General features: G+C 44.2%; 1 protein-coding gene across 1 annotated transcript; it reads right to left on the bottom strand.

Annotated features, from left to right (window-relative positions):
* Positions 1-614: 614 nt before the first annotated feature.
* Positions 615-12,584, bottom strand: LOC123444965 (TBC1 domain family member 8B). Its single transcript, XM_045121864.1, has 18 exons — positions 12,164-12,584; positions 11,431-11,500; positions 10,852-11,340; positions 10,591-10,776; positions 10,361-10,474; positions 9,691-9,749; positions 9,513-9,579; positions 9,349-9,400; positions 9,153-9,245; positions 8,355-8,438; positions 7,825-8,237; positions 6,920-6,981; positions 6,208-6,277; positions 3,256-3,336; positions 3,068-3,169; positions 2,362-2,501; positions 2,019-2,136; positions 615-1,170 (listed from the first exon to the last, which is right to left on the bottom strand). The coding sequence occupies exons 1-18, from the start codon at positions 12,205-12,207 to the stop codon at positions 922-924; spliced, it is 2,493 nt and encodes an 830-aa protein (XP_044977799.1). The 5' UTR covers positions 12,208-12,584; the 3' UTR covers positions 615-921.
* Positions 12,585-14,584: the final 2,000 nt, after the last annotated feature.

Below are 14,584 nucleotides of genomic sequence, written 5' to 3'. Positions count from 1 at the left end.
CGACGACGATGGACCCGCAGGTGGAGGCGTGGTACTTGGCGGAGCGGAACCTCATCTTGAACCTCATACCGGGACCGGCGACGACCATGTCGAGGCCGAGTGCGACCACATCACCAACACCGACGATGGCCACGCCAACGCCGAGCACTGCGACCCCGACGCCTACGCTGACCTCTCCCGCCCATGCAGGAGATGAGGAGTATGTCATTTGAGTTCTATGTACACGACTCCCGCCTTTTTGATCGCCGAACTATTGGCATGATGATCGTCGACGTGTGGCATCATGATCGTTGAACATGTGTCTTTTTTGATAGCAGAAAAGAAAACTTTAAATTTTATGTGCGTCTGGGACCAAAACTCGGAGATACGACTGGAACATGAGCTCCCCGAACCGAAAAAACTGTCGGGTGGAACTCTTCAGCGCTTACGCCGGGTGCCGCGGGGAGATGCTCTTACTCTCACGACATCATAGTTTACATGCATCACATATTCCTTCGGATACTGATTGTGGCCCATGTTTTTTCGCCGTTTTAACGTTTTTCTTCGTACAAGACGCATTGTGGCCCATGTTCCAAGAAAACAATTCCTTCAGATAAGTTACAGAGACCATGTTCTACAAAAATTGCATTTCTCATTCATGTCGTACGTCTTTCTTGTATATATCCATAACTTACACTCTTACAGCCATCTTACAATGAACAAGTAAAACATAACTTATTATCTTTTGGCAAGGTATATGATTGGAAAGGTTGAATCTATGAACCTAAACGAAGTGACACAAGCTGGACACGGGGACGGGGACGGGAGAGGGAGGGGACTACAACAATACACGATTTAAAAATTGGAGCCGAATGTCGTGACTTCAGCTTCCTATCAAAATCAGAAGGCACTATCTACCACCAGATGTGATCGGCCAACGGATCAATCCAGTTTTATTTCTTCTAAATGCTCTCCCTGCCCGTTCATTTTATCCGTGGTCGTTTTGACAGTTGGCAGATCGCCGTCCATCTTGGTCGTGTCCAATCTGGGTTCATCCTTGTTGGGTGTCTCCACTCGCTGTTCACCCTCTTTTGGCGTGGCCTCCTGATTTCCATGGTCTGTCTTCGGTGTCTCAACACTTTGCTCAGTGTTGTTATTAAGCTTGCTGTTTGTTGACTCATCTTGTTTGCCCTGTAAAGAATTCATGGCACCAGTAACATAATGTAAGAAAAGGGAGAACTTTCATATTGATCGCATATAGTTAGTCGAAAGTACCAAAAGTGAGGGAAAGCATAAGGGCGTTATAAAACCAAAGAACAAGAAACCTTGTAAATTGCTAGTGATTGTGCGCTTTGAATATAAGTAAAAAACAAAGAAGGCAAAACGCCACGTGTCCCTTCAATCGCATTTATCAGCCCTGTTAAGAATATAAATCGTTTAAGCACCCAATAAACACATTTTTCATGTACTCTTGTAGGCCATGGAACTAAGATTAGCATGTCTTCCCCGTCAGCGTCCCCCTAAACCTAAATGGAAGAGATGAATCCCCACTTGTAATGACAACTAGCAGAAGAGCATTTATTATATATTTTTAGCACTGATAAGATCTTGAATGAATCAGAATGTTCTCTCAGGTAACAAGCTAGCAAAATATTTTCCTGCTTTTGCAGTAAGATGGAAGCTAAGAGCAAAAACAAAAACCCTGCAGGGTCGATTCCTTCAAAATGGATTTGGTGGGTATTTATGCAAAAAAAAGGGCTTATATGCAAAACATGTGGGGTCAGTACTAGAGCTTCCCATTGACCCCTCAGATGTAGGTTGTGAGAGAAGCTGCTTATAGGTTATAGCATTGTTGAACTACACTCAACCTACCAGCTGCGTGTACATAGCAAAATTTCCCAACACGAACATGCATAAAAAGATCAATATCGTGTTATCCCTATTTTGGAATTTGGGAGAAGAAGCTAATATCCTAGTATTACTACGAAGAAAAAAGGATTACATCTCGAACCTACAATTCACTTGCCAGAAGAGTGTACCTTGTTCTTGTCACGCCAACTGAGCGAAAATGGGGCAAGCAAACTTATTTTTCTAGGCTGAAACTCCTGTGATGAATCTTGGTTCACTTGGCCGGGAGATGCATCTCGCGTTGGTGTCCTAGAGGAGAAGGGGCAAGGCATGATAGATTAGCACTGGAGTACTAGAAAAACAAATGGCTATAATTTTTCGCTCTTTGCTTCTGAATTATGCAATAGGACACTACCAGTCTCGAGGCAAAATTCATGGGTCACTAGATATACCGTAGTAACAAGATTAGTAACTCATTAATGTTTCCTTGCCACTGTGTGTAGTTATGTGGTCTAATACCATCAAACAAGATACCTTGGAGAAGGAGATGGCGATGGCAGTTGTGCTTTCTGCTGGCTAGATTGGTATTGAAGTGTTGCCTCCAACATTGTTTCTGCCATGACTGCTCTGCTCTCCATTTGCGTGAGTGAAGCCATAGCTTCATCATACTTTTCCTGCATGGAGATTTGAATGTATAACACATATAGCATAATTGAGCAAGCAGACACATATTTGGTTTGTTGCATGCAAATCCCAGACAGGTGACCAGTGATGGCAAACAATCATGATCAATTCTAACAGTATGAAATTGGAGTTTCACATTTTTGGTGTTTTCCAGATTTCAAACAAAAGGACACTAACATAGAAAACATAGGTGCATTCAAAATAGTCAAGAATCGGCACTAATATTAATAACTAAGTAAAAGATAAGTGCCTTGCAATGCCTGTTTTACGAACAATATCCAGCAGACCAGCGGGAAACATTTACTACACAGATAATTACAAACATAATTCTGTCCTCCACCAGATAAGCATCATCAGGCAATGGTTATTTTATATGTGAACGTGATTTTCAAATGAACAAAATAATAATAATGTGTACAAAGATCACTTCTATTCGATATAGCGGGCTCCCAATTTGATCGACAAATTTAGAGGGCCAAGACTTAATTGCTCACACTGAATTAGCTGCTAATCTTTCGTTCGGTTGTAGTTTCGGTGAGATATAAACTGAACTAACCTGAAGGACATGTGAAGCATATTTCTGAGCAGCTGCATCTTGCTCAGCGAAGATGCGGGCATCCTCTGTAACCTTCTGTTCTTGCTCTACACGCATCAGGACCTACAGTGAAGTGAATTCATGGTTAACTAGATATACTTTAGTAAGAACAAGGTTAATTGAGAAGAACGCATAAATAGCAACTGTACCTGAAGCATTGCTTGTTCCTGTTCCTCCTTGTCTGATAGAGATTGCCTTAGCTCAGATAATTCTTGTTCTAACTGCTCTACCTGAGAAGTGAAACTAGAAATATTAAGAGCTATCACGTTTCAAGTCTTCAAACCAGATATTTCCAACTTACAGTATTAGCTTGTGATAATTTATATAGCATTTTATAGTATATAGACTGGTTATCAAATAGAAGGTACTATTAAAATTTAGGCCCGGTATGCAAGATGAACAACACATAGCTGAATGATGGTAATGGTGGATGACAGTATAAGAAAGATAGTCACCAAAACTGTCCAAATGTTTACCTTGTTAGGAAAGCAACTTAGCTCTATTGAAGACCCAAGGGGCATATATATATTACACAAGACTTGAGGTGCAAGGAAAGTAAACATAGATTAATACGGACTCCTAGACGAATACTAATACTTCCTAACACACCCCCTCAAAAGCAAAGCATATACAATAGCATTACATTTGAAGAAGTGTAACACTAGAAAAAAAATGATAATCCAAACCCGCGTCTTGAGAGTGACGTCGTAGCATGAAGAGTCTTCAAAAACCTGTCGAGTCAAGCCGAAGGGGAATAACGAAAGATGGCACATCACAGAAAGACACCGCATCACTTGAGGATACAACATAAGTATCAAGAGAAGATGGGTTGTCAAAAGAAGATGGCACATCAAGATAATAAAGCATTGCGCAGAAAATCATAATCCACGACAACCGTCGATGAAAGAAGCTCGACGGTTAAGGCACGATAGACGTAGATCGACAATGCAAAAGAAGTCCAGATTCCAGAAAATCCTATAGAAAACAACAAGGGAAAATAAGCCACAAAAGTTGTATAGAAAGGATCAGGACCGGAGAAAGGCTAACAGACAATGGTATGGTGGACTCGCATGGCATGAGAAACACAAAATATCAACGGATTTGGTGGACGCAGTGAAAAATATAAAGAAAACTAGAAAACACACACTAGACTAGAGATGATGGCAGTGGAAGAGAAAAAATAATATCATGGCGGCGAAGGCCAAAACCAAGCTCCTGGCTGTGAAGAGGGTGGTCTCTCTGAGCTAGATGAGTCAACAACAAGACCGGCAGAACCTGTTGAATAAGAAACTGAAGCTGCAAGCAGATGCTTAAGTCGCACAATATCCTCCTCAGTTAGAGACACTGCTGAAGGAGTCGGGGTAGAAGTGCGAGTCCCTGAAGTCTCTGAGCATGCCTGGCGTAGATGTCATTTCTTCAAGTAGCAATCAAGCTCAGGGTGACCATCCGTGTTGCAGTAGCCACAATGAGTACGAGAGCGATCCTTACCACCACTAGAAGAAGTGGAGAGGAGTACCGGGCTAGAGCAAAAAGTCGGTGCAGCAAATGACGTAGCAGGAGCACGAGCAGCGAGAACAGAGGGAACCTCAAGTCAACCAGCACCACGAAGGCGAGTCTCCTCAGCTCGAATCTCAGAAAGCGCCTCCATAAGAGTAATACGGCCACGAGCAAACAACTGAGCACGTCGTGGCTCAAATTCCAGACGAAGTCGAGACAAGAACTCATAGACGCGACGAAACTCCATGTCAGCCCGCATAGCCTGACAACACTTGCAAGTACGACAACCAGCAGTGCGAAGAGAGTCAAGCTGACGCCAAATGGCAGAACTCTGGGCATAGAAACCGTCAACAGTGGAGTCACCTTGCTGAAGAGCGCTGGCATCACCAGAAGGCTGATAGCGCCGGCAAAAACATGTCCACATGGCAAAGGCAGTAGCAAGGCCCATAAACTCAGAGGCAAACAGAGGCAAAACACTGGAAGTGAGAACAGCCGCAGCACAAGCATCATCATCAGACCACTAAGTGTAAGCAGAGAGAGCATCACGGTAAAAGTGAAGAGACTCCTCTTTGATCAAAACATCTTGCTCATAAGCCTAAGTTGCAGACTCATCAGCAAGTTTAGCTGCATCCTTAGCGATTTGAGGAGCATCCGCAGCAAGAGACCATGACGTAGGCGGAGTAGGAGCCACAGGAGGAACTGGACGTAGCGGATAGGAGACCTCACCAGACAGAACACCCCAGAGCCGAATGCCACACATATGAATGCGAAAGAAGCCAACAAACTCGGTGTGGTTAGTACCATCAAATATCACCGAGCAACGGGGGATGACGACATAGCCCGATGATGAAGACATAGGTTTTTTTTAACTATGCCCAAAGCAAACGAGGCCCAAAGTCAATAGTGAGACAGCAGCACCTCGGCTCAGGACAAGAGACAGGCAGCGGAACAGACCAGATCAGCTCAAGAGAATAGCAGCATGTAGCAGGTAACAACACCACGTAGCAACAGCTAGGAACACCAGCAGGTAGCAGCTAGCACAGGGCACCACGTAGCAGCAGCTAGAACAGAGCACCACGCTGGTCTCGATCCGTTCGGGATCGGGACGAAGCAGAGGGGCGATCCGGAGGGCAACACCGTTTGTTCCTTCAGCGGCGGGGCGGCCCGATCTGGGATGAGGCCCATCCGTGCAGGTTGGGACAGCCCGATCTAGGCGTTGACTGGCAGCAGGAGACGAGCAGATAACAGCACGTGAATGCACGGTAGAGAAAAAGCAGCGACAACCGGGCAAAGAACCGATTGCACAAGATTGGATCGGGAAGCACGAGTTGCGCGTGCTAAAAAATACTCCCTCCGTCCTAAAATAAGTGACTCAAAAATGACTTAGTTTTGTACTAATTTTAGTACAAAGTAGAGTCACTTTTGAGTCACTTATTTTGAGACGGAGGGAGTATAACCTAAGCTCTAATACCATGTTAGGAAAGCAACTTATCTCTATTGAAGACCCAAGGGGCATATATATATTACACAAGACTTGAGGTGCAAGGAAAGTAAACATAGACTGATACGGACTCCGAGACTAATACTAATACTTCCTAACATACCTTTGCACTTAATTCACGTCGATTATCTTGCTTAACCATCTCCATTAGTGCTGTCTCTAATTCATCAGCCCTGGATACGGATGAAAAGAAATAATCAGAAGGATACTTTGACTCTTCGAGAAACCCAGAAGAAACAATTCCGCTGACTAAATGTATTCCGAACGACGAGAAGGAACATTTTCTATAAAGAAACATCTTTTGCTCAACAGTACACTGACAATACCTCCGATAGTAGGAAATTTTTCTCCACCAGATAATAGTTTGCTTACATATAGCTTTTGCAGTATTAATATTGGTCAGCAGCTAAACAATGGGAACATGAGAACACCACGCACGGCTGAAACAATTACTAGAAGGTACAGAGTTACTTCTGTAAGTGGACTAAATTTTGGTCGATACTTTGATCGATTTTGAACAAACTAATAGTTGGCGTTTCTTCCTAAAGAGATTGTCCAGATTTAGTGAATTTTTGTCCATGATAACTGTTAGCTCTGGTTGGGTTCGTCATGAAATAAACCATAGTTAACTAGCTGCAGAATAATATGTTCCATCCAGTCAGTGGTCAATAGGACCGAAGCAGCTATCTACTGACAGCAGGTTCCATTTGATTTCAAATGTTACAAAGGTTAATACATCTCCGTTCACAAGTGTGTGGATATGCAAATTAATGGCTCAAACTGGTGACGATCATGGATATTTCAAACAAACAGACCTCAGAACAGCCGATCTTCTCTCCTCTAGCAATCGACACAGCTCAACCTTCAGCCAGATAACCTGAAATAATAGGACCAAACTTAAATGTCGTAAGCAATCGGGTTTGGTGATCACGCAAGACTTACTTAAGCATGAGTTTTTAATGGTAGAAAGTATCAAGGTTGCAGTACTTGTTAAAACAGATAGCCATACAAATTATAACACCTACATAATATTTTGGACCAGGAGCTCTATGGTTCCCAGGGATGGAAGATTCTGTCTATGCTCTTTGTATAGATCGCCGTAGTGAAAAGTACATGTAAATTATTGGACCTTAAGCACAATGCTTTCGGAAATCCAGGTGTTGTACATCAGAAAGGGGGTGGGGGGGCGGTGGGGTGTGGGGGGGGGGGGGAGCTAGTCATTTGCAGGGATGGAACGTTCGGGTTTTAACATTTGTATAAATCATCGTAATGAGAGATATTGAAGTAAATAGACTAAGAGATCGGACAGAAGCTACTCTTTGGTGAATATGTAAATTACTGGACCAGATGATTTCAGAGATTCAGAGATCTACTCCAGAAAATAATTTGCTTTAACAAGAGGTTGAAGATACATAGGAATAACATTCCATGATTTATGTGGCTGATCATTCACTCCTTCAAATTATGTTTGCACAAAAATAGATAGCTGCTTTAATACAGTAAAGAAGATGATGCGAACACCTTCCTGAAACAGAACTCCTTAAGAATGACGGTGTAGTCATTTTGTGAGTTTGTGTAAATTGACTGGAAAACATGCTAACTAAGATATTTGTACATGATTAATTCCTATTTATGATCAATAGTTCAATAGTTTTTCAATTGGGTAGTTTTGCAATTTGGAGACAAAGGAAAAAGTTGATGAGTATATCGAGAATGATACCTGATCTTTGGGATCAGGCATGGAATCAATCTCAGTGTTGACAGTCAAGCCATGATACATATCATCAATATCTCCAGAACTGGTTTCTTGGTTAGCATCCCCATCTGTTGAGTCATTTAACTGTTCTGCTGATATTGACACCAATGGTTCAGTGTCACGCTTGAAATTGTATAGCTTTGATGCAAGACCATTGCTGCTCCTCCATGCAAGAAGACCTTTTGCTCTATTTTCCATTGAAGACAAAACAGATGGCCGGTGTTTATTTCTCAGATCTTGTAGCCTTGCTTCATCTACAGCTTGATATCCCATGCAAGCAGTTAAAACAAGCTGGCTGCTGTCAAAAGTGGAACCAGCTAAAGACTGTAAGAGAGTTACGGCATCCCCAGCATCTTTCGTTGTCACAAGTGCAGGACCTGCAACCAGCAGTAGTGTTAAGTCACCCGAGATGAACTATAATGTATTCAGACTTCATATAAAGTTATATGGCTTTGTTGTTTCTGGATGAAAATAAGGTGGAATGACCCCAGTACCATACAACTCCATAAGTGCAAGGGCTGTCCGGAAGAGCATCACACGATTTCCATCAAACAGAAGCACATCCCACACACGAAGAACTGAAATGTTCAAATAGCACTAAAATGGTAAGTATATTATGGCATAAACTAATAAGAGATTAGAAGTGTTAGTCTCTTACATCAAGTCCTTGTCAAACCAGTTTAGAAAGAAAAAGACAAGAGATATTTTGCTGTACATTTGATTCTACAACCAACATTTGACGCAAAATCCAAAAAGGGCACAAATATGTTTTTCCCATTATTGGTATGCCGTGCTTGTAGCTTTGATAACAAAAGCTTATCTAGTCTAACATATTTAATATTATGACAACTGAAAATGATGCTTGTTTTTGCCACTCACTTCACTTGCACTTGCTTTAGCATCACCTCCCATCATATTGCTAATCATCCCCTTTATTGTCAAAAGGTAATAACATATAGTTTCCCATAGAAAGATAATATAAAATTTAAATTACAAGCCACCCTAAATTATGTGATTAAGGGAAAAACACTGTCTGATGTATGGTAAGTGAACCATGGGGCAGCGTTTGAATGAGACATTACGTGGTATTTTAGTGAACTAACAACTTAATGTATTTAAAGCCCATGGAGGTCACTTTGCAGATCTAACAATATCAACGGCAACTTGATGCTAAAGATAGCTTTGGTCCCATCATCAAGGAAACACATTAAATTAGCTAAGGCAGAAGTTAATACAATGTATTTCACAAACGATAATACTATTTTATTTTGAATATTTAACAGTAGACTAACCAGTTTCCCAGGGAAGCATGTTCATGTATATAGATAGGAACCATGGTCCAGCAACCCATGCAACTTGTACACCAAGGTAATCCAAGTGATTTACTGCACACAAGAAAATTGCAACTCCTCAATTGTCAAACTTGGGAAGTTAACATGCCTGACGAAGTCATGTGATTTTATATATAAAGGGAAATATATAACAAACCTAACTTGGGGAATTTCTCTCTGACCAACTCCTCTAAAACAAGCTGATCCACCTAGAACCAAGATGCAGATCTTTTAATAACAAAGAGAACAGCTTGGAGTTCTAAGTATCCAACAATCAGTATGCATAAAAGACATTAAAATGAAGGGAAAAAAAAGTAATACCTGAGACTCGATCATTTCTTCAGAGAAGTAACCCTCAAAATAGTCATCCATGATGCCTGCCAATGCCCTGTGGACCATAACACATTTATCACATTATTCAGTTCAACTGTTCCACTATGTAATCAACTGAAGTAAGTTGAACGAATACAGGTACTTGATGTTGTGCCGCAAAACCTACCAGAATGCGTTCTCCTCAGACATCAATAGAAGTAATAGACCAGCAAAGAAGTTCATTGCCTGCATTACTCATACGATTAATCTTAGCTAAGAGAGTCCTGGAACATGCAAGTGTGAATGTTCGAAAACAATATTACTGTGCACAATAGAATCATAATCATGAAATACCAAGGTTTTTTTCTGTGTCCAGATTTGGTTTTACAGTTACTATAACCTTGAGATAATGTTTGGGACATGGATTTATTGCACCGAAGCTTATGTGCTCCATTTACAACCAATTTACAACAAATGTCGTTGTAATTCGACAATTCGTTATACACCAGTGTCACGGTGGCATTTAGTTGATCATCCAAGTGTTGGCAGTGGTATTTTTCGTAAATTCTTATTTCTCTGCAGTGGCTTTTTTTAATAAGGAAGTTAGCAATCACATATATCTAATTGACCCTATCATCTACCTCCTTAGGCTGGGCCAGCTGTTACGGAATAGTACTAGGGTTAATTTCACTTACAGGAAGCTTCAAGGGGAATATTTGAGTACTGGGCCTTTGTGTTTTCAAAACTGAAATACATTTTAAAGATGCAACAGAGTGGTCTATGTGCAAGACCTTCCAAGAAAGTAATGAGATGCAGTGCCAGGAAAAATCAATATGAATCATAAGAGAAAGATGTACCTGGCAGTAACCAACTGATGGATTATGTCTAGCATAAGCTGTGAGCAAGCGCCTTAAAGCATTTCTGCCATCCTCGTCTAGAGCCGGATGGCCTGGAAATGTTCTAGGCAAATCCTAAAAGGGGCAATGTAAAAGAAGACGTCTTAGCACCACACTCTTAGAAACACAAAATTTTATGAACAGAAGAGGATATTGAAACCCAGCAATGAAAGTTTGTATCGCCTATCTACCTTCTCTATTTGCCCTTTCCACTTATCTGAAGAAAGATCTTGAGATGCTTTTGGTTTTCCATCACCACATTCCTTAATTGGAGAATCGGAATCTTTGCTGTTTCCGCCTCCATCATCTATCCCAAGGAGACTCTCGTAGTACCCTTTCACTCGGCGAGCTCCAATACCAACAAAAGCTTGCCATAGCTGTCCTCGCAAAGCAAATGGACCATTAGCTTCATTGAACCAAAATTATCATTTTAACAGAAATGTAAATCTTACCTCTCCTCTCAGAGCCATTGGCAACCCACCACGAACTAAGCACTCCAATTCTTCTTTCCAAGGAAAATACCCTTCTTGACTTGCAACTCTATTCGTTCCTGAATCCGCATTGGTGCTGTCAGCAACAGGCCCTTCGGTGGGATCAACCTTCTCTACATCATAGAACTCATCATCAGAGTCCTCTGAGGGCTTGATATCTTCAGTCTTCTCCTCGTCAGTGGAAGATTGCTTCTTCTTCTTCTTGACACGTAAGCTCATCATCTCCCCAATGTGGCCCAACGAAGGCCTGATTTCAGACCATATTTGGATCTTATGTGGTCTCTGCTGTTTGGCTGTCTTCTCATCGGGAATGCCGGGCCTGCCAGCATCGCCCGCTCCTTCATCCTCGATGGACGGCGCAATCTTAGCATCTTCTTCAGATGATTCATCGTCCTCTGCCTGCCTATCCAGAAAGTTCTTCCATCTATCAGACCTCTCCTCTTCCTCCTCCTGCAAATGGAGTACCACCACACATGCAACTCAGTAAGATCAAAGAAACACGGTGTAAAAATGGAGGCATCACTAGGGTGGCGTCTCTACCTGGTAGATGTTGGCATACTCTCTGTACCGTTGCAAGTGTTGTGGCCGCACAGCGAAACCATAGGCGTCCCTGTTCCAAACCCCTAGGCATCAGAAACAGAAAGGGGGGGAATGCCACTAAAAGCGCACCATCAGGTGCTTCAGCAATACTACGTCAAATCACTTCTATCAAAAAGCCTGGGTGCAATGCAATCCACGTTCATGCGATCATATCAGCGACCTGGTTTTGCTAAAACTTGTGATGCCCGCTGCAATTTGGTCTAACAAATCATACCCAGCAAGCAACAGTCGGACATTTTCGCACCAAGTAGACTTACACCAAATGCAGAAAAAGTGGAGGCGTAGCTCCGACTGCGGTGGTGCGGCGCACTGTGTCCATACAGAACCCAGATCCTTCGACAGGCAAAGCATAAAAAGAAGACAATTCAAACATTATATCTAGAGGGATTATCCCATCGCGTCGGCAACGCGGAGATCTAGGGGCAGCATTGCCCAAATTTCGGGCCCAATGTCGCGCAACGGATCGAGATCCCCGGGCGTGAAAATAGACAAATAACTGCCCCGAAAAAGAACAGAAAAAAGGCCGAGTAAACAGCACGCGTGCGGAAGCCGGGCGCGGCGGCCGGAGCACCCAAAACTCCGGGAGAAGCATCCCAAGTACTTAGAACCCAGCACGAAGCCGAGATGCGCGCGTGGCGGGCTCGCGGCAGCAGGAGCAGCAGAAGTGACGAACCGCTTGTGCTCGAAGGCGATGAAGGGGAGGCTCTTGGCCTTCATCTCGCGCCGCGGCGTCGGGCCGCCGCCGCCGCCAACCCCCCGCCCCTCCCGCTGTCCTAGCTGGCCGGCGGCGAGGCGGGGCGGGGCGGAGCGTGCGGGGAGCGAGCGGGCGCTGGGGAGTGAAGTGCAGCGCAGCGCGATTCAGGGTAGGGGTGGTTGGGGGCAGCAGCGGTGATCCGATCCGATTATACTGCTGGAGTGCTATGCTAGCTACTCCTGTGCTGGCTGTGAGATTTGATCTGCGTGGGAGTGCGAACTAAGCTGCGGAGTAACTTATTGGGGGGGTTGGGAATTCGGAGGAGAGCGGCACCCGATTTTCCATTTGTTTCGTGGGTTTTTCTTCCTTTCTTTGTTTCTGGGGGGGTATACGCGCGGCATGGAGATTGGGGAGACGAGACCCCCGCCCGCGCGCTCGTGTCGTGCGTTCTTCGTGACGTGGGGGAGTTGGGCGGGCTCGGCGGCACCCAGATCCCGATTCTCCGTGTCCACGGCTCGGGGGCTGTACGCGTCGCTGTGTGCTCTCTAATAAGTCTGAACCCTGTCACAGCATATCTAACAAAACCCCATATATCATCGATCCACCAAAATCCTTTATAATTCGTGGAAAAGTATTTTTACGCATCGGCGTGGGCGATGTTCGAACAGACCCCGTAAAACGAATTCGTATGAAAGGATATCCTTTTAAAAGGGTTTGTTTTACGGGGTTTGCTTGGCCGTCATCCACGCCGGCTCGCAAATCAGTTATTTGTCTTTCAATTTCGAGCATGAAAACATATTTATTGTTTCTTTTTTTTAAAGGTATTGGATACATAATAATTAATCAAATCTTTGCTAAAATAGTAAGACCAAAGAAAAAAGAATCACAATTATGTATTTTATATAAGATATCTAACTTTCATAACTGCTTCCACTAGTTGGAACAACATCTTCTTCATGTATTAGTTGTTGATCTGCGGATTCTTGATCTTACATTTTTTATTCTTCAACTTTGATTCTAAAGAATTAGATGTCGTTCCCCTCTAATTTCTTTTCTAATTGCACATGCAGCCGCATCATTAGGCTCAATTATATTCAGGAGCGCATGAACATCTATTAAGTTTCTTTCTATCAATAAATCGATGTATTCTTCTTCCCAATAACAAAATTAGCATCCACCTTCTTACACACATGAACACCTCAATAAGCCACCGAAATTTAACCAAATAAGTTGACAAAGCCGAACAGAAAGAACATGCCCTGTCGTTATTGCATTTAAAGGATACCCATCCGAGATGTTGCCGCGTGTTAGATGGGAGCTGCAACACTGTCTCTGTGCAGTCGTCGCACTCTATAAGCTGCATCGACAAGCCGGCGAGCCGCTGCGCGAGCACCAAGCCCAGGCGACGGCGGGAAGAGTCCTTGCCCGCAAACCGACGACGACGACTAGAGGCCGAACCAGTAACTGCATGCGGCGTTCGCGTTTTTGTCACGGCTGTGATAGATGCTCCTCAATCAATCCATGGCTTGGCGCAGCCGCCGGTGGCCGGAAATTCCAAATCCGGTGGCCGCGACAAACAAGCCGCTGATCTGCAACTTTTCGGCCAGTCGGGACACAAGGGAGTGGCGGAGGTCAATCTCGGGCGTCTGGAGGCCCGGCGACGTGATCCCGACGGCTGATATGGCCGAAATCAAAGGCGAGAGACGGCGGCGGTGGGGTGGGGGAAAGCGCGGGCTGAAATGTCCCACCCACCAACCGCTCCCGATATATACATGGCACCGACGGGGCGAGGGGGAGAACATGTGTTTTCGCGGATTGGGGTGGGCATTTTGCCGCGCCCCACAAAAAAAATTATGGGTACGTGTTTGCGGGGTCTGTTCTCGCAACATTTTTCATCCATGACCCATATTTTGTCGGTTATTTTACGGGTCGAGGCTTTATACGGGGTCTGCTAGAGATACTCTTAGTTGTTGTTTGGGGTTACGTACGTGGGTGGACGTGAGGGGCAAACATTTGCGTCACTAGAGGAACTATAGAACATGCACTTTGACCATCGATAGCTCGGCATATGTTACTCCCTCTATTTCATATACTGTGATTGCGTTTTTCGATATTTAAGTTTAATCATAAATGGTCAGACCGATCCCCCCTCCTCCTTTGTCGCTCATGTGCGGCGATGGGATGAACCCTAGTCGTCGGCCCCCAGTCCTTCCTCCTCCGGCCTCTCCCTCCCTCGCCGCTGGGCGAAGCTAGGCCGGTGTGGGCGGCGGTGGGGTCGCTCCTTCCCCTCCTCGCAGACCCCCTGGCCGGTGCGGGACGGCTTGCCGCCGGAGGCTAGACTATGGCGGGGTTCAGAGGCGCAGATCCGAGCGCTCCGGATGGTGGTGGCCTGCCGGATCT

Source organism: Hordeum vulgare, chromosome 3H (genome assembly GCF_904849725.1).
Source record: "Hordeum vulgare subsp. vulgare chromosome 3H, MorexV3_pseudomolecules_assembly, whole genome shotgun sequence".
Classification (NCBI taxonomy): Eukaryota; Viridiplantae; Streptophyta; class Magnoliopsida; order Poales; family Poaceae; genus Hordeum; species Hordeum vulgare.
This window is presented reverse-complemented; position numbering and strand designations above follow the sequence as displayed.